The 23,711-nt window shown below is 43.0% G+C and overlaps 1 protein-coding gene across 2 annotated transcripts; it reads right to left on the bottom strand.

Moving 5' to 3' along the window:
• Positions 1-2,475: 2,475 nt before the first annotated feature.
• C11H22orf15 (chromosome 11 C22orf15 homolog) lies at positions 2,476-15,999 on the bottom strand. 2 transcript variants are annotated; one of them, XM_030219047.1, is made up of 5 exons: positions 15,459-15,996; positions 10,947-11,033; positions 8,871-8,993; positions 4,571-4,645; positions 2,476-3,563 (listed from the first exon to the last, which is right to left on the bottom strand). In XM_030219047.1, exons 1-5 carry the CDS (start codon positions 15,481-15,483, stop codon positions 3,403-3,405), a joined length of 471 nt encoding a protein of 156 aa, XP_030074907.1. In that variant the 5' UTR covers positions 15,484-15,996; the 3' UTR covers positions 2,476-3,402. The 2 variants fall into 2 exon arrangements, with proteins under 2 accessions (XP_030074907.1, XP_030074908.1); XM_030219048.1 differs by lacking the exon at positions 10,947-11,033 and having other exon boundaries at positions 15,459-15,999.
• Between the last annotated feature and the right edge of the window lie 7,712 nt (positions 16,000-23,711).

Raw genomic sequence — 23,711 nt, 5'->3', positions numbered from 1 at the left:
TAGACCAGCCACTTCCCTCAAAATGATTACATTAATCCGTGAATATTATAGGGCTTGTGTTAAAAAGAGAAAAACACCCAAAAAGTGGCAGATGGACATTTTTCTCGCAAAAATGTCCAAATCACTATTTTTGAAATCCAGTTTTTAGACATTTTTCGATGTTGTTCATCTGCAGTACAGCCAAATCACAAGGGGCATATCAGGGATGTGATAAGGGCAGGATTTGGGCGATTCTAGCACTTGGACGTTTTTTCTGCCATAATGGAACAAAACAAAAACATCCAGGGCTAAAAGGTTGGACATTTTGGTCGAGACCTGTTTTAATAATGACTAAGCCACAAAAAAAGCGCCCTAAATGACCAGATGACCATTGCAGGAATAAAGAAATGACACTCCCTTACTCCCACAGTGGTCACTGACCCTCCTCTCCCCCCCCCCCCCAAAAATGTGAATGAAACAGTACATGCCAACCTGTATGACAGCTTCAGATGTTATCACCAGTCCTATTAGAGCAGCAAGCAGGACCATGGAGTAGCCTAGCGGTTGGTGCAGTGCACTGTGGAGAAAGGGACCCAGGCCCATAATCTATACTTGTGATGGAAACATCAGCCCCTCCTCAAAACCCACCAAAAACCTACTGTATCCACATATAGGTGACACCCATAAGGGCTATTGTAGTGGTGTATAGTTGGGTACAGTAAGCTTTTGGTGGGTTTTGGAGGGCTCATCATACAATAAATCCTAATATAAGGGGGTAACGGTGAGATGTGTACCTGGGATCTTTTATGTGGAGCTCACTGCAGTGCCCCCTAGAGTGCCCCATTTCTCTGCTGGGATGCTATGTGGCCAGTCTACTAAATACAGGCTCCTCCTACATCCCAATGGCTTGATTTTGTGTGTTTTTCACTTGAATGGTTTTTTTTCAAAAATGTTCCAAAAATAGATGCACTAAGCACAAAATGGTCAAGCAAATGGCCATTTTTGAAACAAAAAGACGTTTTTCAGGTTCAAAAATTGCTATGTTCACCATTTGATTTTTGAACGTTTTCAGCAAAACATCCAAAGTCGGATTTAGATGTCATATCAAAAATGCCCCTCCACACATTTTTTAGGGTTCAATAAGCAATGATCATTGTTTCAAAGCCCAAGACCAGTTGAAGCCCATGTTTCAGCAGGTCCCCTCATAAATGATGCAAACCTGAAGAAATATTTGTTTTAGTTAAATATAGCTAGATACCAAGCAAAACTGCTTTTTTTTTTTGTTTCGGTCAAAACTGCTACTAAAACTGTCTAAACACTTTTGGCCAAAACTTATTGCCTGGTTTACTGTCAGGCAGATCCCCTTAGCTTTCTGAATCTTACATACTGAAACTATTCCTGTGTGGTGACGAGACTGTGCTGGGCAGTGTATTTTTTCTAGCAAAAAAAGGTGCTGGTACTCAAATGCTAGGCCACCCTTCAGGAGTGGAGTGATCACTGAGGGACCCTCCCCGTAATAGCCAGGCCCCTGCATCCAGTCACAGAATCTATTACAAGAATTGGTGTGTAGAGCCCCCATTAAAACTTGGGGTCCATGAGTCAATTTTACCAGACAATGGAAAAGGTGCCGGTACTCAGTACCCCCAAGTAACCCCTCAAAAAAAGCCCTGGTGCTGGCTGTGTCTCTCCCCTGGTCTGCCTGACTGTTGATGTTCTCCTGCATATTATGCAGCATGTCAGCAATAACCAGGCCTCTGTTGTGCACACTCACTATTAGGCTACAAAGCTGCGGTAAAAAGTGGTCTGCAAGAGTGTGAGCTTGTTTTTTAGGCACGCGCTGGGCCATTTTTTTACCACGGCTGTGAAAAAAAATGATTTTTAAATGGGCCTGCACTAATATTAAAACTAGTGTATGCCTATTTACCACCTGAGCCCTTACCGCCAACCATTGACCTAGCGGTAAGGGCTCACGTGCTACCCACACAATAACCATGCAGCATGCGCCAACGTGGGCATGCTGCCAGTTACTGCCGGAAACGCCCCCGCAGTAGAAAATAGAAAGTTATTTTCTACGTGAGATTTGGCGTGCACCAAAAATCAGTTACCAGTGGGCACACACACTACTCCGGCGGTAGTGCTGATTGGGTTCGTGCTATCTGCACATTAGCCCTCCCGCACCTTTGTAAAAGGGCCCCTCAGTGATTAAAAATCACAAAAATCCAGCTTTGATTGAAAGAAAATGATTTTAAAAATTCTTTTAAGTTTTTCACTTAATTATTGTACAAACCCTACTACTCTCTGTTCTGAGTTTTCCTTTAGAACAGGGGTTCTCAACCCAGTTCTTGGACACACCTAGCTAGTCAAATTTTCAGGATACCCACAATCAATATGCATGAGATAAATTTGCATGCACTGCCTCCATTGCATGCAAATTTATCTCAGGCCTATTCATTGTGGGTATCCTGACAACTCGACTGGCTAGGTATGTCTATAGGACTGGGTTGAGAACCCCTGCTTTAGAAAGCTGACTGTAAGAGCAGCAACTGCTATAACAGCATCTCACTGTCCAGTTGCCATCTCTGAAAAGTAGAGCAGTGGCATGAGAATTTGTTCACCTAAGTTCTCTAATACTGAAGCTGAGGGAAAGAGTTAAGACTGTGGTACCCTGGCTGGGATTCAAGGGGTTGAGGCAGAAGCAGGACTGTGGCAGCTGGACCGGGGGGGGGGAGGACTGGAGAGAAAGTGGTACTCAACGCTGCTTGCAATAACAAACTGTATCCTTACATTTATGAGTTGATTCCCTGCTGTGGTAGCTTCATGTTTATGCTACAAACGCCATTTAATTTTCAAAGTTCTTGCTTCATTTAATAAAGTGCAGACTTTTTCATAGCTCTGCTTATGTGGCACATAATGTACAATCAAGTCACTAGCATTGTAACTGAATAATCAAGGGATGGTTTCCATACTGTTCAGAAATGGGTGGATAATGATGTATCAAAAAGGAATGTGAGAAACTTCAATAAAATAAATCATGTTTAGTTCTGCCTGATGTTTAGAGCAGTGAGCTTATAGCTAGGGAAGCCAGGGTCAAATCCTGCTGACACTCCCTGTGACCTTGGGTACAAGCTTGGATTGTAAATCCTCCAGGGACAAGGGAACATTTAGAGTACCTGAATGTAACTCATAAATTACTACCAAAAAGGTGTGAGCTAAATCCACCTCTAGCCCTACCAGAATCCATCTTGAAATCACACAGGATTGCCAGAAAAAGTCAAGTGGCATGCCTCAGTGGGGTCATAAGTATATCCAGTGATGCAGGGGCAGGTGAGGTGACATTTGTCAGTGGGATGTTGAGGGGTTGGTAAACTGATTCCTGTGTCAGGGCAGTGGATTTGGTGAGGTGCTACAAGGGTCAGTGACATCTCATGTGGTCCTGTGGAAAGGAACAGATCCTTTTTTATGAGATTGGGTGTGGGATTTTGTAGGAGTGGTACTGGGAGACTCTTTGAGTGGCCGAAGCTTTTTCTGCATAGAGGTCCTTGCCTTCTCCTTCAGCTGGGGGTTGGATAATTTCTCCAGTCGCTCTGTGAGGGGAACCAGAGACCATCTGTTAGTGTCAGGCTGCTGCTGCCCAATGGGTCAAATGTCTCATCCTAGCTCTGACTGGAATATTGAAGATCTGTTCAGCTGAATGACCAGCATTCAGCCTTTCCTAGGTATCATTCCCTTCCCATCTGGTACTCAGGCTAAGAAAGGAAATATGGGCTTCAGGACAGCCTCATTCTATAGGCCCTCCCCTCCCAGATATCAGTGGCTCACTGCACCAAATGCTTCTGTGAGAAATCACATGGCACAGCCGCTGAGAGGTGCAACATCCTCAAAATACCCCAGAGAGACCCAGGTGTATCAATGCATGAATAGAACAGCCACCCACTAAGCTGTGCATGCATAGGACAGTCACTCGCTAAGAAGCGTATGCGTAGGACAGTCACTAAGCGTCGACGCCATGCGAATGCCCAGAACAGCATGTACTATGGACGCACCTCCACAGCATTCCACTGCTACACATAGGTTTCATACATGCATATAAGCAATAAACCACCTGGGCTGTGAAAGTTTCTTTTTGTGGGGTTCCACGCCCTAGGGAGTTCATTGTTTATATGTGCGTGTAAGAAACCCATGTGTAGCTTTTTTTCAAAACTGCGGGTGCCGTGGGCATGCCTTCTCAACGTGCTTTTTTGTTCTAAGACAACTTCTTCACAATGCTGTTATGTATGGGACACACACGTGCAAATACTATTTAAATATGACAATGCGCCTTTCTGTGCATCGCTCGGAAATGGCTGTGTATTGCTCAGAATGCTCATTTTAATACTGATCAGCTTGTTGTAATAAATTTGCATATGATTGTGTGGAATGTACTGTGTAGAATTGTACGTAAGAGTTGAAATATAGTCCAGTCTCAGAATAATTGATGTAACATATAAGAATTATTTGATTCAGTCAGTATCGTTTCTCTGCGTACAAGTGATATGTTTGTTTATGTGACAAATGTAGATCAAATGAAGCCACATCTGAGCTACTTCCTCACCTGCCAACAGAGGATGGCTTTGTTCCAGTTTCTCCAGCAGGGACTGGTAGCGGATTGGTTCTGATCCATCTCCACCTATGAGATGTAAAAGGTGCTCTAAGGATGGGTTTTTCGCTACACAGAGGAAAATCGTTTGTCTAATACTCAGGCTATGACAACATCCGTCTCTGAATATCCCCCAAAATTCATGTTTTTCCTGTGGCATAATTCCTAATCAGCAATACATCCAGCAAAGATAGTATCTTTAAAGTAAAGAGGAAGCAAGTCAAATTAATACAAATAACCTCCAGAACTCACCTATATAGTAAACCTCAAAGAGAAAAAATTTTTAGGACCATTAAAGGGGGCTTTAATCAGTTCAATAAACTTGTTACTGATGTTACTTAACATGAGAAGCTATGGCGCTCATTTTCAAAGCTGATGGACGTTTTTTCTGGCCAATTTGAGACATCCTTCTGCCAAAAACATCTAAATTGTGAGTTTCAAAAAGGCAAACTTGAGACTTTTCACAGAGTTCATCCAAATGGCAAGGGGGTGTGTTGAAGGGGGGGACAAGGGCAGAACCAGGGCAGGCTGAAAAGTTGAACCTCTTTCAGTGATAATGGAACAGGAAAAAACCATCCAAGGCAAAAGGAAGGATGTTTTTGTCTAGACTTGTTTCAGTCACATCCAAGTTATAAAAAGGTGCTCTGACAAACCAAATGACCACAGGAGGGATTAAGGCATGATCCCCCAGTGGCTGCTGACCCCCTCCTACCCCCCTATGAAGTGAAAGTAACACTGTCTGACAACTGAAGATATTATGGGGCTGGGTATCCCCAACAGAGCAGCAAGCAGGTCCTGGGATCTGCTTAGTGGTCAGTGCCCTCTACCTATTTCATTTGTGGTGAAAATTGTGAGCCCTCCAGAACCAACTAAATAGCTACTGTACCTAAATATAGAAGACACCTGTGTCAGGATTGCAGGAGGTCAAAATTATTGCTGGACATACTTATATTAATATGAAATCAGTTTGACAATATTAAACCACCTTCTGACCTCTGATAAACTCTCCCCCCCTCTCCTGCAGGAACCATTGAGGATGAAATGGGCCAAATGGTGCTCAGAGAGGCCTGATAGCCCTTTGGTTTCTCAATTACTCTTGATTAACATACCTTTTGTTCCATCTGGGAGCAGGGCTTCAGAGCAACCAAAGCTAGACAGTGTGGCTCCAGGACAACCTGTGAAAGTTGTCACCTTTCCTGACTTCAGAAAGTATCTGGAGTTCTGTAAAGGAAATAACTGGGAAAGAGAAGTTTTTGATCTCTCTCTGCTCCTGTTCCCTCTCAGTTCTTATTAGGTATAAAGCAGAGCTCACTAGGGCTCTCCCTCTCGCTCTGTCTTTCTCTGTGCAGCAGAGCACAGAGCTCAGCTTGGGGTCTACTGCCCCCCCTTTCTCTGTTCCCGGGCACTTCTCTGTGTCCAGGGCACTAGGTCTCCCTCTTTCTTTCTCCCTGCAGCAGAGGGCACGGGACTCTGCTGGGCTGTCTTTGTTTCTTCTTCTTTCTCTGCACACCTCCATCTTTAGCCACCAGAGCACCTGGCTCTGCTCCCCCCCCTTCTCAGACAGCCCTAGTCCAAGGTTTCTTTCTTCCTATGAACAAACACCCTATCCTTTCTTTCTTCCTCCCTCTAAACACATACACCAAGACAGCTTGTACCCTTTTTCCTGTACTAAGTGCTGTGAGCCAATACATACAGTGGGGGAAATAAGTATTTGATCCCTTGCTGATTTTGTAAGTTTGCCCACTGACAAAGACATGAGCAGCCCATAATTGAAGGGTAGGTTATTGGTAACAGTGAGAGATAGCACATCACAAATTAAATCCGGAAAATCACATTGTGGAAAGTATATGAATTTATTTGCATTCTGCATAGGGAAATAAGTATTTGATCCCCCACCAACCAGTAAGAGATCTGGCCCCTACAGACCAGGTAGATGCTCCAAATCAACTCGTTACCTGCATGACAGACAGCTGTCAGCAATGGTCACCTGTATGAAAGACACCTGTCCACAGACTCAGTGAATCAGTCAGACTCTAACCTCTACAAAATGGCCAAGAGCAAGGAGCTGTCTAAGGATGTCAGGGACAAGATCATACACCTGCACAAGGCTGGAATGGGCTACAAAACCATCAGTAAGACGCTGGGCGAGAAGGAGACAACTGTTGGTGCCATAGTAAGAAAATGGAAGAAGTACAAAATGACTGTCAATCGACAAAGATCTGGGGCTCCACGCAAAATCTCACCTCGTGGGGTATCCTTGATCATGAGGAAGGTTAGAAATCAGCCTACAACTACAAGGGGGGAACTTGTCAATGATCTCAAGGCAGCTGGGACCACTGTCACCACGAAAACCATTGGTAACACATTACGACATAACGGATTGCAATCCTGCAGTGCCCGCAAGGTCCCCCTGCTCCGTAAGGCACATGTGACGGCCCGTCTGAAGTTTGCCAGTGAACACCTGGATGATGCCGAGAGTGATTGGGAGAAGGTGCTGTGGTCAGATGAGACAAAAATTTAGCTCTTTGGCATGAACTCAACTCGCCGTGTTTGGAGGAAGAGAAATGCTGCCTATGACCCAAAGAACACCGTCCCCACTGTCAAGCATGGAGGTGGAAATGTTATGTTTTGGGGGTGTTTCTCTGCTAAGGGCACAGGACTACTTCACCGCATCAATGGGAGAATGGATGGGGCCATGTACCGTACAATTCTGAGTGACAACCTCCTTCCCTCCGCCAGGGCCTTAAAAATGGGTCGTGGCTGGGTCTTCCAGCACGACAATGACCCAAAACATACAGCCAAGGCAACAAAGGAGTGGCTCAGGAAGAAGCACATTAGGGTCATGGAGTGGCCTAGCCAGTCACCAGACCTTAATCCCATTGAAAACTTATGGAGGGAGCTGAAGCTGCGAGTTGCCAAGCGACAGCCCAGAACTCTTAATGATTTAGAGATGATCTGCAAAGAGGAGTGGACCAAAATTCCTCCTGACATGTGTGCAAACCTCATCATCAACTACAGAAGACGTCTGACCGCTGTGCTTGCCAACAAGGGTTTTGCCACCAAGTATTAGGTCTTGTTTGCCAGAGGGATCAAATACTTATTTCCCTCTGCAGAATGCAAATAAATTCATATACTTTCCACAATGTGATTTTCCGGATTTAATTTGTGATGTGCTATCTCTCACTGTTACCAATAACCTACCCTTCAATTATGGGCTGCTCATGTCTTTGTCAGTGGGCAAACTTACAAAATCAGCAAGGGATCAAATACTTATTTCCCCCACTGTATATGCAAATAGAATATACTTTATATATCCAAATCTATGTGGATTGCGTATTCTTGGGGAACCCACTGCCTCTGTGAAGTGGACCCCGGGACCACCCTAGACAACGATAGCTGACAACCTGCAGGCTGGAAGGTGATTGTAGCGGTGTACTGTTAGGTACTGTAGGTTTTTTTCTGTTCCTGGAGGGATCACAATACACCATGCAGTGTACCTCGGTGCCACTGTTTAAAGTCCACTGCATTGACCACTAGGCTGCCCCTCTGCTCTGCAGGGGCATCTGTGTGGCCATTTCTCTCAAAATGATGCCAGACAGACATTCTTGGCATCCAAAAGATGGACATTTCACTATTAAAAATGGCTCTTCTTTTTAGACATTTTCAGGCTAAGACATCTCTCTCACATCCCATTTTCAAACAGAAGAACTGGGCATTTTTCCTGTTTGAAAGGCTTTCAGATGGACTTTTTTATTTGGACGGTACCGACAAAACATCCCAATTTGGATTTAGACGTTTTTTCAGAAATGCCCTTTTATGTCTACTGACAGAGACCTCCCTGACGCAGCAACTGAAACGTGAGCCATGTCTGAGTTGTTTGTCTTTTGGTTAATATTAGAAAAAGAGCATTTCTCAGTTAAAGCATTTCGAAGAGAACCTGAAACTTTGAGATAAAGTCATTTTTGCTTTTGTATTGATAAACTTATAATAATAATAATAAGAGGAAATAATTTCTCTGAAATATCATATCCAAAACTCTCAGACCAATGACAATTTGGGTTAAGTGACATCAGTAGCAAGTTTATTGAACTATTAAACGCCTTCTGATGGTGCTAAATTTTTTTTCTCTTTGATGAGATTTACTATATTAGTGAGTTCTGGAGGTTATTTGTATTAATTCATATGAACACGTGCCATTCTCTGCCACATGACGTAGCTCTCCCATGGTGTCTGTAGTCTGGGGAGAGTTACTTACGGATGATCTTGAGAAGGATATACTGCTGTCGCTCCTGCACATAATTCCTGGCGGATTCTGAAGATCTCTCCATTTCACTCAGGTTCAGTAAAGCTCCAGATTCATCGAGAAGGTCAATAGAGTCTGGAGAGAGGGGAAGAGTAATCAAAGTGCTGATGTCATTATTACACAAGTAACATCATGACATAACTGAAGAACTGGCTTTGGCCCTGGCATTTTCTTCTGCTTCGGTACGGCAGTGCTGAGCACTGGCAGCTATATCAGTCCTGGATTTTATTTTACAGGCTGTGATACCTGTTATTGCATAGAGAGAGAACAGATGTAGTAGTAGAATACAGTGAAACTGGAGCAGTGCACACCATAACATTCCCTGAGGAAGGGAATGTTATGGTGTGCACTGCTCCAGTTTCACTGTTCCAATAGTGGTTATCAGACTCTATGTAATACTGGTAAATTCTATAAGTCCCAATACATAAAACACACTATAGCTATTTTGTTTTTACCTAGTAACGTACCAAATGATGGCAGAGAAAGACCAACATGGCTCATCTGCTCTGCTTGGTGCAGTGGATAGGATTAATACTAATTATTACATAAACCATAGTAGATCACAGAGGAATATACTGGGCAAAAAGAATTTTAGTGAAAGGAGGAAGCGCAGGTTTTTCTTACTGGTGATTGTATATTTTTTAGTTATCATTTGTTACAATGCGTTGTTTTTCACCTAATGGAAAAAAAAGCCCACGATACAAACCTACAAAGAAAGGCTCAAGATAAGGGTAACATGGAAATTTTGAAATGCTTAAGAAGCTTCCACGGGGTAGGGGAGGGAAGAGGAAATGTGAGAATATACTTCTTTGCTGGCAGGGTGGTTCACACCGGGGCAGAAGTAGTGACAACTATAGCTATGATAAAATTTGGAAATGTTTTGAGGGAGGTTATAGGTTGAGCTGGTTGGGGCTGTAGTGATTTATAGGCTCATCTACCCAAGGTAATAAGTAACCAGAGAGAAAATAATCTCATGTATTTTGGCACACTGGATGGATCAATTGGACTTTATCTGCTACCCATCATTTACTATGTCACTACGAGATGATGAAAGGGCAGAGGAGAGCATTAGAGAGAGAGAGAGAGAGAGAGAGAGAGAGAGAGAGAGAGAGAGAGAGAGATGGCAAAAGTGAAGAAGCAGGCAGAGGAGAAACAGAAAGAAAATTCAAAAAGTACAAAGACCAGGGTACACTCAATGAAATTACATGGAAATACTTTTATAACAAAAAGGAGGAAATATTTTTTTCACTCAAAGAATAGTTAAGCTCTGGACCTCATTGTCGGAGGATATGATAACAGCAGTTAACGTATCTGGGTTTAAAAAGGTTTGGACAAGTTCCTGGAGGAAAAGTCCATAGTGTGTTATTGAGATGGACACGGGGGAAGCCCCTGCTTGCCCCAGGATTTGGTAGCATGGAATGCTGCTACTAATTGGGTGTCTGCCAGGAACTTGTGACCTGGATTGGCCACTATTGGAAGCAGGATACTGGGCTAGATGGACCATTGATCTGACCCAGTATGGCTGTTCTTATCAGACTGTTCCATATCTTGGATCAGTGACATGCAGATCACATGTGAGCACATGTATGCTTGTGCACATAAGCCGGGATGAAGGTCTAAGTATTGCCTTCATTTTTTTCAGAAGATTTTTTAGATTATTACACATTTTAGTGTTAAAATGTGGTGGTGAGGGTGGAGGCTGAATGTTAGATTAAATGTGGAAAGTTCTATGTTGATATACCCAGGGTGGAGAAGAAGTATCATCCTAGAAGCAGAGACATTTCTACAGATGCAGCCGGAATTAAAGAAATAGAGATATCAAGGACCTAGGATCTTCTCCTGGGGCTTTCTATGGCAATTAACCACTTGGCTCTGCCACCTGGGCTATCTAGGGGGACTGGGACCTATAATCTACTCCTGGAGCTATCTGTGGGTATTAACCCCTTGAATCTGCATCTTGAGCTGTCTATGGGGAGTAGCCCCCTGGGTTCAAACCTCTTGGATTCACCACAGCATCCCCTTTCTCACCTCCAGGTTCGCACTGGCACTTCTTCTTCAGGTAATCTGTCAGGATGAAGATCTGGCAGTAAGGATTCAGTAGCACCTCAGAATTAGCTGAGAAAGGGTTAAATGGAAAATGAGAATAAGGAACATTAAGCAAATATAGAATCCAAATGGAGTGAGAGCAGCTCAAACTCGAAGGGCTGTCACATAGCTTGAATAAAATAAGAATCAGGAGATGAAAGTGGAATTGTAAAGAGGATTTTCTATAGGTTGCGTTATTGCTGCTCAATTTACCAGTTGAAATGTTTTTTTTTTTTTTTAATGCTTAGTCCTGGAGGGGAAGATGTGTCAGCATGTTGGATGCTCTGGCCAGGAACTGCATTTGCTGGAGAGTCTGCAGAGGCCAGTCCAAGCCTGACCTACTGGCCACCCAGTCTGCCCACTGCAAAATCTACTGATTTCCAGCCTTTTCCTCTATATCTATCCCAACTGTACTTGAATTCAATTTGATCGCACAGTTCACTGGGAGGAATGATGGGGTGTACATTGATTGCCACCTTCTCCTGATTGCCTAACAGTTCATAGGTTAATCCAGGGGAAAGTTAAAAGAAGAGAGAGAGAGAAAGAAAGAAAAAACCTCCTCAGTACATCTGTGGTCAGATCTGTACTAGTGAAACCAGTGTCTTTCTAACCTCAGAACTACTGGATTATCACTTTTCCTCAGTGTGTAATTATATCCTCACAGCTCACACCCATCAGTCTCTTTCCTCCAAATTTTTGTCCTGTTTACTTTGGAGTTGATATAGAGGTTCATTTTCAAAGCATATAGACTTACAAAGTTAGACAGCCTTTTACTACGGTGCATTAGCGTTTTTAGCTGGAGCTAAACGCTGAGATGCCCACAGCGTTTAGCGCCAGCTGATTTTTAGCAGAAGCTAAAAACGCTAGCACACTTTAGTAAAAGACCCACTTACATAGGTTACTATGGAGCTCATTTTCGAAAGAGAAAAATGTCTAAAAAGTGGAATAAAGCAGCATTTGGACGTTTTTCTCACCAAAAAAAAGTCCAAATCAGTATTTTTAAAAAACGTATTTTTTTTCAGATATTTTTCTATGCTGTTCATTTGCAGTGCGTCCAAATCTCAAGGGAGCATATTGGGGGTGAGTCAGGGATGTATTAAGGGTGGGATTTGGGTGTTTCTTTGACTTAGATGTTTTTTAAACAAAATAATAAGCCAGGGTCCTATGTCAGTAATGGGTAATTGGGAGAACAGGTATAATTCAATGAATAAATAAATAAGTGAATGTGAAACAATAATAATTGTTTGTGTAGGAGTAATCTCAGAGGAAATAACTCACCCAAATGAGGAAACACCGAAACGATTTAACCTTCTAGGGGTGGATAAGCTTCTCAATCATTGATATACTCCATGATTTTAAATTTAAATTAATATCAAGTGAGCAAACACCCAGTGCTCCAAAAATAACTTTCACTCTCAAATAACTGTTCTCTCAAAATCCCACACTAACTCTTTCACACTAGCACCAAAATAATAGTACTGTGAGAATTCAATACTTTAAATATTATTATATCTCCAGGCACTTAGCTTTTGTTAAAGGTGGTCCACTGTCAAATCGTCTTTCAGGCAAAAGTCCTCTTGTGACAGTATAGATGGCTCATACCTGTCCTTCTTTAAAGCAAATAGCAAATGCTAGGGAAACCAGAATCTCTCCAAAGGCTCCCTCGCATAGCTCTAGCTCATAATGTCCACGCAACCAATTCCAAACAATAGGTCTAATAATCCACCTCAAACCTCTGCAAGTTCGACTCTGCAGGGTTTTGACTCTTCTTCATCAGGAACTACAGAGATATGATGGTGAAGCTGGAAATAACGTGCCATAATGGAACAAAACAAAACTAAAACTAAGACATTTTGAGCTAGACCTGTTTTTATAACAAATAAGGCATAAAAAGGTGCCCTAAATGACCTGATGCCACTGGAGGGGATCAGGGATGACCCCACAATACCCCCGCCCAGTGGTAACTGACCCCTTCCCACCCCAAAAAAATGTGAATAAAAATATGACCTACCAGCCTATATGACAACCTCAGATGTTATAGCCAGGTCTATTAGAGCAGCATGCAGGTCCCTGGAGTATGTAGTGGTCAGTGCAGTGCACTATGGAGTGGAGGACTCAGGCCCCCCCTCTCCCTCTACCTCTCACACTTGTGGTGGAAACTGTGACCCCTCCCAAAGTCACCAAAATCCTAGTGTACCCACATATAGGTTCTCCCTTCACCCATAAGGGCTATATTGTATTGGTGTACAGTGGGGGACAGTGTGTTTTGGGTGGGTTTTGGAGGGCTCAGGGGACAAGATAAAGGAGCAAAGATGAAATGTGTACCTGGGAGCATTTTAATGAAGTGCACAGAAGTGCCCCCTAGGGTTCCCCATTGCTCTCCTGTGATGTCTGGGGGACCAGTCTGCTAAAAATGCTGGCTCCTTCTACATCCCAATGACTTGATTTTCTCTGTTTTGCACTTATTTGGGGTTTTTTTTTTTTTAATGGACCATAAAACGAAATGTCCAAAGCACAAAACCTTGTTCAAAATAGTATTTTCGAAAAAAAAAAGATAGATGCATTTCTTTTTCGAAAATTACCTTCTTTCCTTTTCAAATTTTGGACATTTGTGCAAAACATCCAAAGTCGGACTTAGACGTCATATCAAAAATGCCGCTCCACGGAGCTCATTTTCAAAGCACTCAGACATACAAAGTTAAGCGGAGGAGCATTTTTGATATGACGTCTCAGTCCGATTTGGAAGTTTTGCACAAAACATCCAAAATCCAAACAAGAAAGAATGCCATTTTCAAAAAAGAAAAACATTTTTTCAGTTTTGGTGGTTCTTGCAGTTAATGTTTGCCAACTACAGGACTTTTATTTCCCAACTTTTGGCAGGATTTTTATGCTTACAGTATAATCAAAGCAGTGCTTCATGTTAGTGAAAGGACAATGCAGTATTGAATTTTAACTTCCCACTGTGACGTTGCTGTGATTTTCATCATTATTGAACTTTTTTGTGACCCCTGATGCAGGCGTTTGGCCGCCGAAACACAGCCCATGTTGGGTCTTCTCAATAAAGAGTTTCCTTTTGTCCTGTTCCTGGAGGTCTTTTTGTGCTTTTTTGCTTGTTATAGTAGTTCACATAGGCCGGCCTGTGTCTGGCTGGGTCAAGATACCAATCTGCAAGGTTCCAAGTCAAACTTGGCCTACCTGACTGTCCCTGTTTCCTCTGGGTCTCCTCAACTTAGCTGTGCCTTGAGCTTTTATACTTCCTGGATCATGCCTTCCTGGCTCCACCCCTGTCATGTCATGGCAGGGAGTATGAGTTTTAAGGTGGATCTAACACTGTGAGGAGTATCCTTAAGGGGAAATGGCAGTGTCCTATAGATTCTCTCACACTCTACTTCAAAGGTTTTTACACATTTCAAGATCCTTTTTGGGGATGGATACTAATGGCGCCGGCTTTAGGGTGGGGTTAAACAGAGCAATGTGGCAGTGCATCCCCCTCCCCCACTGATGCTTAGGGGTGTCACTGGGAGCCCCAGGCGGTCATACTTGAACCAGAAACACTGTGATGCATCCTGCCAAAGCAGCACACCCAAATGAACGCAACAGAAGTGCTGTGTGGCGCTGCAGGCTCCTACCAACTCCATCTACCCCTCTTTCCAAGGGAGATTACTGAAGTATGGGGCTTCTCGAGCAGAATTTATGCCACTGATGGGTACTCAAAATTAAATTCTGTACTCCAAATACAGTTACATGCAGCAGTGGAGACTTAATATCCTCACTCCTTCAATATGTGCTCACATGCTCCCAACTTTGGCCCTTGCTGCTTGGCCTGGCTCTCTCATCCTCAGGTTGACACCCATTCTCTTGGTGGCAATTTCAGATCCTCACCATTCTTTCACATTTCCTCATATTGCCTCTTAACCTTTCTGCTTCCAGTTTCATATCACTCCCCTATCTCTTCAAGTTTCCTCTGCTATCTTGTACTTTAATTTGGGTTCTTATTTTCAGAACAGTGTTTCCTGTTCTGCACCTATTGTATTTTGGCAACATAATAGAGGGTGTGTGGGGCATAATGCGGGTTCTATAATATAAAATGGAATTGCACCAGGAGACAGGGGCTCTTATTTCCAGAAGAGCATTTTCTGTTCAGCACCTGTTGTATTTTCTCACTGTGGTCGAGGGTGTGTGTACAGGGTGTACGTATTCTAGGTGTATTGTACCAGGAGACAGGGACTTTTATTTTGCCAAGGGCGTTTTCTGTTGTGCACCTATTCTATCCGATCATTGTGGCAGAAGATGTGTACAGCAGGATAACACAGCTTCTGTAATATTTTAAGTGCTCCCTGCTCCCTGGCATGGAATTGCACCTGGAAACTGGTTGCATTCAGAAAAACAACTGCCAATCCTATATCAACGGGAACGCCACATTTCGCATACTGTTGAGCAAACCCTTCCACTTACCTCCAAACTTCACAGTTATGAACATTCTAGTCCCAGCAATGAGCGCTTAAATTGACTGCTTGTAGATGACTCCGGATCCTCCAGGAGGCAGGTGGCTCGTAGTCCTCTCTGTTTGTGACTGATGCTGCCTCACTGAGTTCCTGTTGCACGTACATACAAATACTTCTTTCTTGAACAGATAAGTTTCAACAGCAAGGACGTGACAAAGCCTAGGCACTGTTTAATTAAACCCTCAGAGCATTTGCACAGAAGGGGCCCATTTCCCCTGTTAACACTGACTTTTCTCAACAAACAGATTTCCCAGCAACCGAGAAACTGCTGATTATAGAGCTGTGCTCAGACACACCTCTCAGACAAAGGCTGGGAACGCCCCTATGGAACAGACTACTAGCCCATCTCTCCATAACCCCCTTCCACCCAAATAAAAGATTTCACCCTAAAAATGCCCTTGTGCAGTAATCAGGAATTGCCCAGGTCCAGGATATCAGCAAAAAAAGGAACTTGATACCTAATGCTTTGTGACTGGGTAGCTCTGTGTCAGAAGAGCCAGAGGATTCAGTCCTTGCCCTACTCCACTACATCTACAGATTTGGCATTTTAGTTTCTCTGCAGCTGGAATTACCCTTCTGAAATGGTGCTCTCTTGTCGACCAGCAGCCTCCATATGTGGTGGGGCAGATGTCGGGCTCACAGCCCCAAGAGAGAGCTGAGGACACCAGAGAGCACACAGTAAAGCATAAGGCCCCCAATGAGGGACATGCCCCTGACCTCCTCACTTCAGGTGCTTCCTTCAGTACTTGACCCAGGAGAGGTGGATCAGGAAGAGGCAAACACAGCACATTAGAGGCTTCTGGATCGGAAGGCATAAAGAGATAAACTCTCTCTGATGGCTCCCTGATGAGAGCCAAGTGGAAAGGAAGAATGATTGTAACTGAAAAGGAAGCAGCAGTAGAGGATCTAAATGGGGGGGGGGGGGGGGGGGGGAGTTTGGTGCCCACCTGTAGAAGACAGTATTTGGAGGGGGAACAGCATCTGGAGGGACAGTAACTGCAGGTCACTGTGTTGGCAGACAATACATACTGGATAATATCTTGGGACCAATATCTTGGGGGGGGGAGGGGGAGAGTGAGTAGCACCTGGGGAGCCATTGCTGGAGACCAGAACTTATGGGGCTGTATATGGAGGAAGGTGCCTGGAGTCAGTGTCTAGAGGGTAGTACCTTTGGGGGGGCAGTGCCTGGGTGTAGTTTCCTAACAGTTCCTCTCTCATGCATTTTGTGAACATTTCCTCCTGCTCTGTCAATTTGTTGATGTTGAGCTGCTGGTGCACAAGCAGCTGTTTTGGCTTTGCACATACTATCATGCTCCTGCTTCCATAGGAACATCAAACACTGAAAATCCAGATCCTCCTCAGGCAAGAAAAGAAACCAAACCACTCTCTTTTCAGCTCCAAAACTGCTTCTCTATGGCAACAGTCACTAAGGGAGCAGTCAAAGCCCTTTCTAAGACGTCAGGCCTTAATGGTGGATTGTCCAAGGTCCTGGTCATATTCACAGGGCATATTCACCATCACATCTTTAAATGGTACAGAGTCATTCAGCTCTGCTTGCATGTGTAATTGCAGCTCAGTAAAGGGAAGGAAGGGGGTGACAGAGGCGAGGAGATAAAGGTTTTATTATGGTTTATGTCTATATATATCTATGTGGACTAATGCGACAAACACAACTTTTCACATTTCACAGAATATAGTGCAAACATTTTAGAAAAGGTTTAGGTTACGGGTCTCTCTCTGCAGAAAACAATCAGAGGTTCATAGGATGACCACTGTGCCCAAATGCTGGCTGTGAGACCCTTTTCTGTAAGGGCTGTACAGATGGATTCAAAGAACAGACACTAGCAAGAGCAGGTGACATGAGAGCTGGAAGTCTGTGTTACAGATGAATGGATTCTTGTTCTGCTGGCAACAGTCACTAAGGGACGCTCTAATCCCTCTTTGGGAGTATGGTCTCAGCATCAGCCCTGGTTCCATGGAACTCCTTCAATGCTGAGCTGCCACTGGTGCTAAAAGTGAGATCAAAATACAGCAGGCTGGAATATTGTGCTGATACAGTGCAGTAGTGAAAGAAACAGCAGTGCAGGGTGAGATAACCTCTGAGAATCACAACATACTGGGATGGGATACATTGGTGATACAGTGCTCTTGTGAGAAGAAGGGCAGCACAGGGTGGGATAACCTACGAATATTGCCCACTAGTGAGAGTCATAACATGCTAGGGTGGGATAAGATGCTGATATGGTGCACTATTAAGTACATAAGTACACAAACATTGCTGTACTGGTACAAACCAAAGGTCCATCAAGCCCAGTATCTGCTTCCAACAGTGGCCAATCCAGGTCACAAGTCCCTGGCAGAATCCAAAAGAGTAAAATAGATTTCATGCTGCTAATCTCAAGAATAAATAGTGGATTTTCACAAGTTTGTCTTAAAAATGGTTTATGGATGTTTCTTTTAGGAACTTGTCCAAACCTTTTTAAAATCCTGCTATGCTTATCGCTTTTATCACATTCTCTGGCAATGAATTCCAGAGCTTAATTACAAGCCGAGTGAAGAAATATTTTCTCCAATTTGTTCTTTAAACATATTATGAATATTAGAAGCGATGGGTATTCGCCAGGCCCCCTCCCTGCCCATCTTCAATTCCTTGCTCAAAGCCCACCTCTTCAATGTCGCCTTCAGCACCTAACCATTATACCTCTATTCAGGAAATCTAGACTGCCCCAAGTTGTCATTTCGTCCTTTAAATTGTAAGCTCCTTTGAGCCAGGGGCGTAGCCAGACAACAGATTTTGGGTGGGCCTAGGCAAGAATTGGGTGGGCACCAAGTGTTCTCCCCCCCCCCCCCCAAAAAAAAAAAATCATCTCAGCTGGTGGGAAAATGCTTCTTTCCACCTTGGCAGCAGGCATGCACTGAAAACTGAGCATGTACAAGTGCCGGTGTTGTGGAGAGTAGCATTTTCGTTACCATCAGGGGGAAATCTTCAGCTGACAGAGCTTGGGATTCCCACCAGTTACCACTAAACATGTGCTACTGTTGGGTGGGCCTGAGCCATAAATGGGTGGGCCCTGGCCCACCCAAGCCCACCTGTGGCTACGCCACTGCTTTGAGCAGGGACTGTCCTTCTTTGTTAAACTGTACAGTGCTGCATAACCCTAGTAGCGCTCTAGAAATGTTAAGTAGTAGTAGGTAGTAGTAGTATTCTGGTTGGGTTTTATCATGGTTCCAGGAGTTTTTGCAAAATAGATCCTATAGAGTCAAAAAGAATGGTGTATTGTCTAATTCTTGGTCAATTCCATGTGGAGTCCCACAGGGATCTCCATTATCCCCCATTTTATTTAATATTTTCTGACACTGCTTAGATTTTGAATTAGGAGGTGGGGTACAGAAATTATAGTTATGCAAACAACATTACGGTTCTAATTCCTTTCCATTCTTTTTCACAGGATGTGTTGTCCACAATTCAAAGGAGTATTTTACTAAATGAAGCATGGATGTCGAGACATAAACTGCAGTTAAATACAGAACAAAGCTTCCTTCTTACTCATACCAACCCTAACCCAAATTGTACAACACTTTTTGTGGTCACTATGCTTACAATCTCTCTCCAATTATTAAGATAATAGGAACATTTATCGACCAAATGTTATCACTTGATACTCAAGCTAATTATTTGACTAAGAAATCTTTGAATCTAATGAAAAAACTTTGTAGGGTGCATAATTTTTTTCCTTGGATCAGTTTATATTAGTAACTCAAACTCTAGGTTTATCGCGATTGGACCTTTGCAATATTGCATGTTTTGCCTCCTCTAAGTGCTTGCTGAAGAGGCTACAAACAATTCAGAATGTGACAGCTCAATTAATTTTTTCACTTACAAAATTTGACAATAGTTCAGTCTATTTTACCATCTTACACTGGCTTCCTATAGAAGCCAGATTGTTATTTACATTTTTCTGTTTTGTTTTTAAGATTTTGTTCTTGCTTCAGCATATTTATATGAGCACTTTTTGCTGGTAAATAGTTATTTATTTATTTATTTGCTGCATTTGTATCCCACATTTTCCCACCTATTTGCAGGCTCAATGTGGCTTACAATACTAACCAAATCTGTAGTTTTTTTTTTTCTTTCTATAAAAGGTTAAAAAAAAGTTTTTAAAAAGGTTAAAGACGGTTGATTCTCTTTTTCATATCAAGCTGCTAAGCATGGAATAGAATTTGCTGAACATATTTGGCACTCAGAAAACATTAAAAACTTTATTATTCCATAAATGTGTATTGAAATCATGTTAAAATAGGCCAATTGCGGCGTCTTGAAGTCATTTTACATATAGGTTGATTGTGGTTTTGACTTAATTGTTGACATAATGTATTTCCCAGATAATGTCTGGTCCTCCATTATTGTAATCTGCTTAGAACTAATCAGGTACAAGTGGGCTATTAATCCTACTGTATCTAATGCACCTAGGGGCCCTTTACACAGCAGCGGTAAGCCCACTCTTACGGGACTGCCGCCAGGCCAACGCGGCCACTAGCAGTAGTCCCGGCCAGACTGCAAGCCATGTCCAGGAGAAAAAGAAAATCCCCAGAAATGGCTTGGGCGGCGGTAATCCAGCTGTAATTTAGCATCACTGTGTGCTGCCCGGTTACTGCCAGGCTAGCACGGGAGCCCTTATCGCCACCTCAATGGGTGGTGGTAAGGGCTCCCTGCCCCATGGCCACGCGGTAAGAGTTCTCTCACCATGCGGCCATTTTACTTTTACTGGCTGTGAAAAAAAGGGCCATGGCGTGCGGGAAAAACAGCCCCCCACTGCTACCACAGGGCCCTTTTTCACGCAGCTTAGAAAAAAGACCCCTTAGTAACTTCATTGAATGCCCTTAGTTTTTTCACTTTGCAAAAAGTAAACTAGTTTATTGCTTTTCAATCCAGTCCTCGGGTCACACCCAGCTAGTCAGGTTTTCACGATATCTACAGTAAATATGTATGAGATAGATTTGCATACCAAGAAGGCAGAGCATGCAAATCTGTCTCATACGTATTCATTGTGGATATCCTGAAAATCTGGCTGGCTGGGTGAGTCCCAAGGACTGGGTAGAGAAGCACTGAAGTAGTGATTCATGTCTACCTGTCTACTCGGGAGAGGCACACAAGTGCAGGGTGGAATAACCTAGAAATATAGCATACCAGTGCAATGAGGTGGGATAATTTGCTTATGTGAACTAATGAGTGGCTTAACCGGGGACAGGAGGAGGGAGGGTTAACCTGCAGGATCCATATGATAGTGAGAACACAGCACAGCACAGCAGGATGGGTTAACCCATTGGTTTCCAAACCTGGTCCTCCTGGAGGCAACTCAGTCAGTCAGGTTGTCAGGATATCTACAATGAAGTTTCATGAGAGAGATTTGAATACAGTGAAGGCAATGCATTCATCTCTTTCATGAATATTCATTGCAAATATCCTGAAAACCTGACTGGCTGTTGTTCCTCCAGGACCAGGCTTTGGAACCACTGGGTTAATCCACAGTGATTTGCAAACGTCTTCTTACCTTTGTACATTTTTCACATTCTGCTGTCTAAAAATGTAATTCAAGGAATTTGTCTCACTGATCTATACAAGATACTCTACTGTTTCAACATGAAAGAAATCAAACAAAATAAAACATGGAAAAGAAAATAAGATGATACCTTTTTTATTGGACATAACTTAATACATTTCTTGATTAGCTTTCGAAGGTTGCCCTTCTTCGTCAGATCGGAAATAAGCAAATGTGCTAGCTGACAGTGTATATAAGTGAAAACATTCAAGCATTACTATGACAGTCTGACAGGGTGGGAGAATGGGGGTGGGTCGGAGGTATGCATTGGGACATCAAAGCATATAATTGATATTCTAACAGGATGGGTGTGGATAGGTGAGGGGTGGGGTGATCAACAGAGACATACAGCTTTATGGTTTATAATGGGCTAGGAACCCCAGGTCCTTGTTAAGTCCTTTCTGTTGGGTGTTAAAATATTCAATCATTCTGACTTCAAAGGTCTTACGTTCTTCTATGGTTTTAAAGTTACCTTTCAGTATTCTCACTGTGAAATCACTGGTACAGTGTCCTGGTTCTGTGAAGTGCTGTCCCACCGGGGTGGGGGTCCTACTGGCTGTATTGTTCATGTGATGTCTATGTAAATTGAATCTTGTCTTAAGCATCTGGCCTGTTTCTCCAATATAGCATCCTTCGTTACATTTTTTACACTGAATGATATATACCACATTGGAAGATGAGCAAGTGAAAGATCCCTTTATGTTGAATATCTTTCCTTTGTGGGTAACTGTGGGGTCCTGTGAAATATTTTGGCATAGTTTGCAACTGGATAAATTACAGGGACGTGTGCCCTTCTGTTCCTTTTCAGTCTGTGATGGAAGTTTACTTCTGATTAGCTTGTGTTTTAAGTTGGGTGGTTGTCGGAAGGCCAGTACTGGTGGGGATGGGAATATATCTTTCAGTAATTCATCCTCCTGGAGTATAGGTTGTAGATCTCTTATGATTTTCCTCAGTTTTTCCAGCTCTGGATTGTATGTCACTACAAGGGGAATTCTGTCTGTAGATTTTTTCTCCTTGTACTGTAGCAGATTCTCCCTGGGTGTTTTGAGGGAGGAGGCAATATTCTTGGAGATTATTTTGGGGTTGTAGCCTTTCTGTTTGAAGGATGCACTCAGGCTTTTAAGGTGTCTGTCTCTGTCCCCTGGGTCAGAGCAGATACGGTGGTATCTTGTGGCTTGGCTGTAAATGATGGATCTTTTTGTATGCGAAGGATGGAAGCTGGAGTTGTGTAGGTAGCTGCATCTGTCTGTGGGTTTCTTGTATATAGATGTTTGTATACAGCCATCACTGATTGAGACCGTGGTGTCCAAAAAATTGACTTTTTCTGGGGAGTAGTCAATTTTGAATCTGATTGTAGGATGGTATGTATTGAAGGCAGAAGAAAATTGTTTCAGAGTTTCTTCACCCTCCGTCCAAATCATAAAAATGTCATCAATGTACCGGTAGTATTTTAGAGGTTTGGTCTGGTGTGTATTCAGAAATGTCTCTTCCAGCTCAGCCATAAAAAGGTTGGCATATTGGGGTGCTGTCCTGGTGCCCATCGCAGCGCCCATTATTTGCAGATAGATATCATTGTTAAAGTGGAAGTCGTTGTGAGTTAAAATGAATTTGATTAATTTTGTAATAGTTTCTGGTGAGTATCGATGGTCCAGTGTGGATTTTTTTAGGAGTCTTCCACATGCAGCTATGCCATCCGCATGTGGAATGTTGCTGTATAGTGATTCTACATCCATCGTGACCAGAAGGGTGTTAGGTGGTAGTTGCTTGATATTTTTCAATTTATTCAGAAAGTCTGTGGTGTCTTGTATGAAGCTGTTAGTTTTGTGAACGAGAGGTTTCAGAATTCCCTCTATGAATCCAGATATTTCTTCCGTGAGTGTGCCAATACCTGATATGATTGGTCTGCCAGGGTTTCCCGGTTTGTGGATCTTGGGTAGCATGTAGAATGAGCCCACAGCAGGTTGGTTTGGTATGAGTTTCTTCAGGTGAGGTTGTGCTTGTGTAGGAAATGTTTTGATAAGGTCTTTCAGCTGTTTTGTGTAATCCTGTGTGGGGTCCTCAGTTAGTTTCCTGTAGTATTTATTGTCTGAGAGCTGTCTATGCCCCTCTTCAATGTATTTTTGTATGTCCATAATTACCACTGCGCCTCCTTTGTCTGCGGGTTTGATGATAATGCGTTCGTTAGTTTGTAGGGTTCTTATGGCCGCTCTTTCTGGTGGGGTAAGATTGTACAGGATTCTCTTTTGTTTGTTGGAAAGTTGGGATTTCACCCTATGTCTGAAACTTTCTATGTAATTATCCAGCTTGTAGTTTTGTCCCTCCTGTGGGGTGAAATAAGTGTTCTTTTGTTTAAGACTGTACTCCGGTCTGTTTGGTGTCCCTTTATTATAGAAATGTGTTTTAAGGCGCATTTTTCTAAAAAATTCTTCTAGGTCTGAGTATAGTTGGAGTTCATCTAGTTTACTAGTTGGGCAGAATGAAAGCCCTTTTGAGAGCACAGAGACCTCATGTTGTGATAATTGATGGTTCGAGAGGTTTATTATCCCCATTTGGTTTGCATCTGTAAAGGTGTGATCAGTATTCCCTGGTTTGTTTGGGCTCTG

Source organism: Microcaecilia unicolor, chromosome 11, assembly GCF_901765095.1.
Source record: "Microcaecilia unicolor chromosome 11, aMicUni1.1, whole genome shotgun sequence".
Classification (NCBI taxonomy): domain Eukaryota; kingdom Metazoa; phylum Chordata; class Amphibia; order Gymnophiona; family Siphonopidae; genus Microcaecilia; species Microcaecilia unicolor.
Note: the sequence above shows the minus strand (reverse complement) of the source record. Positions and strands in the feature narration are given on the sequence as shown.

Excerpts from the sequence above, each read along its gene's own strand:
- C11H22orf15 (XM_030219047.1), bottom strand. The coding sequence starts at position 15,483 with ATGTTCATAACTGTGAAGTTTGGAG. Across the intron at positions 11,034-15,458 it reads CATAACTGTGAAGTTTGGAG|CTAATTCTGAGGTGCTACTG; the intron begins GTAAGTGGAAGG and ends ACCCTTTCTCAG. Across the intron at positions 4,646-8,870 it reads TATCCTTCTCAAGATCATCC|GTGGAGATGGATCAGAACCA; the intron begins GTAAGTAACTCT and ends TACATCTCATAG.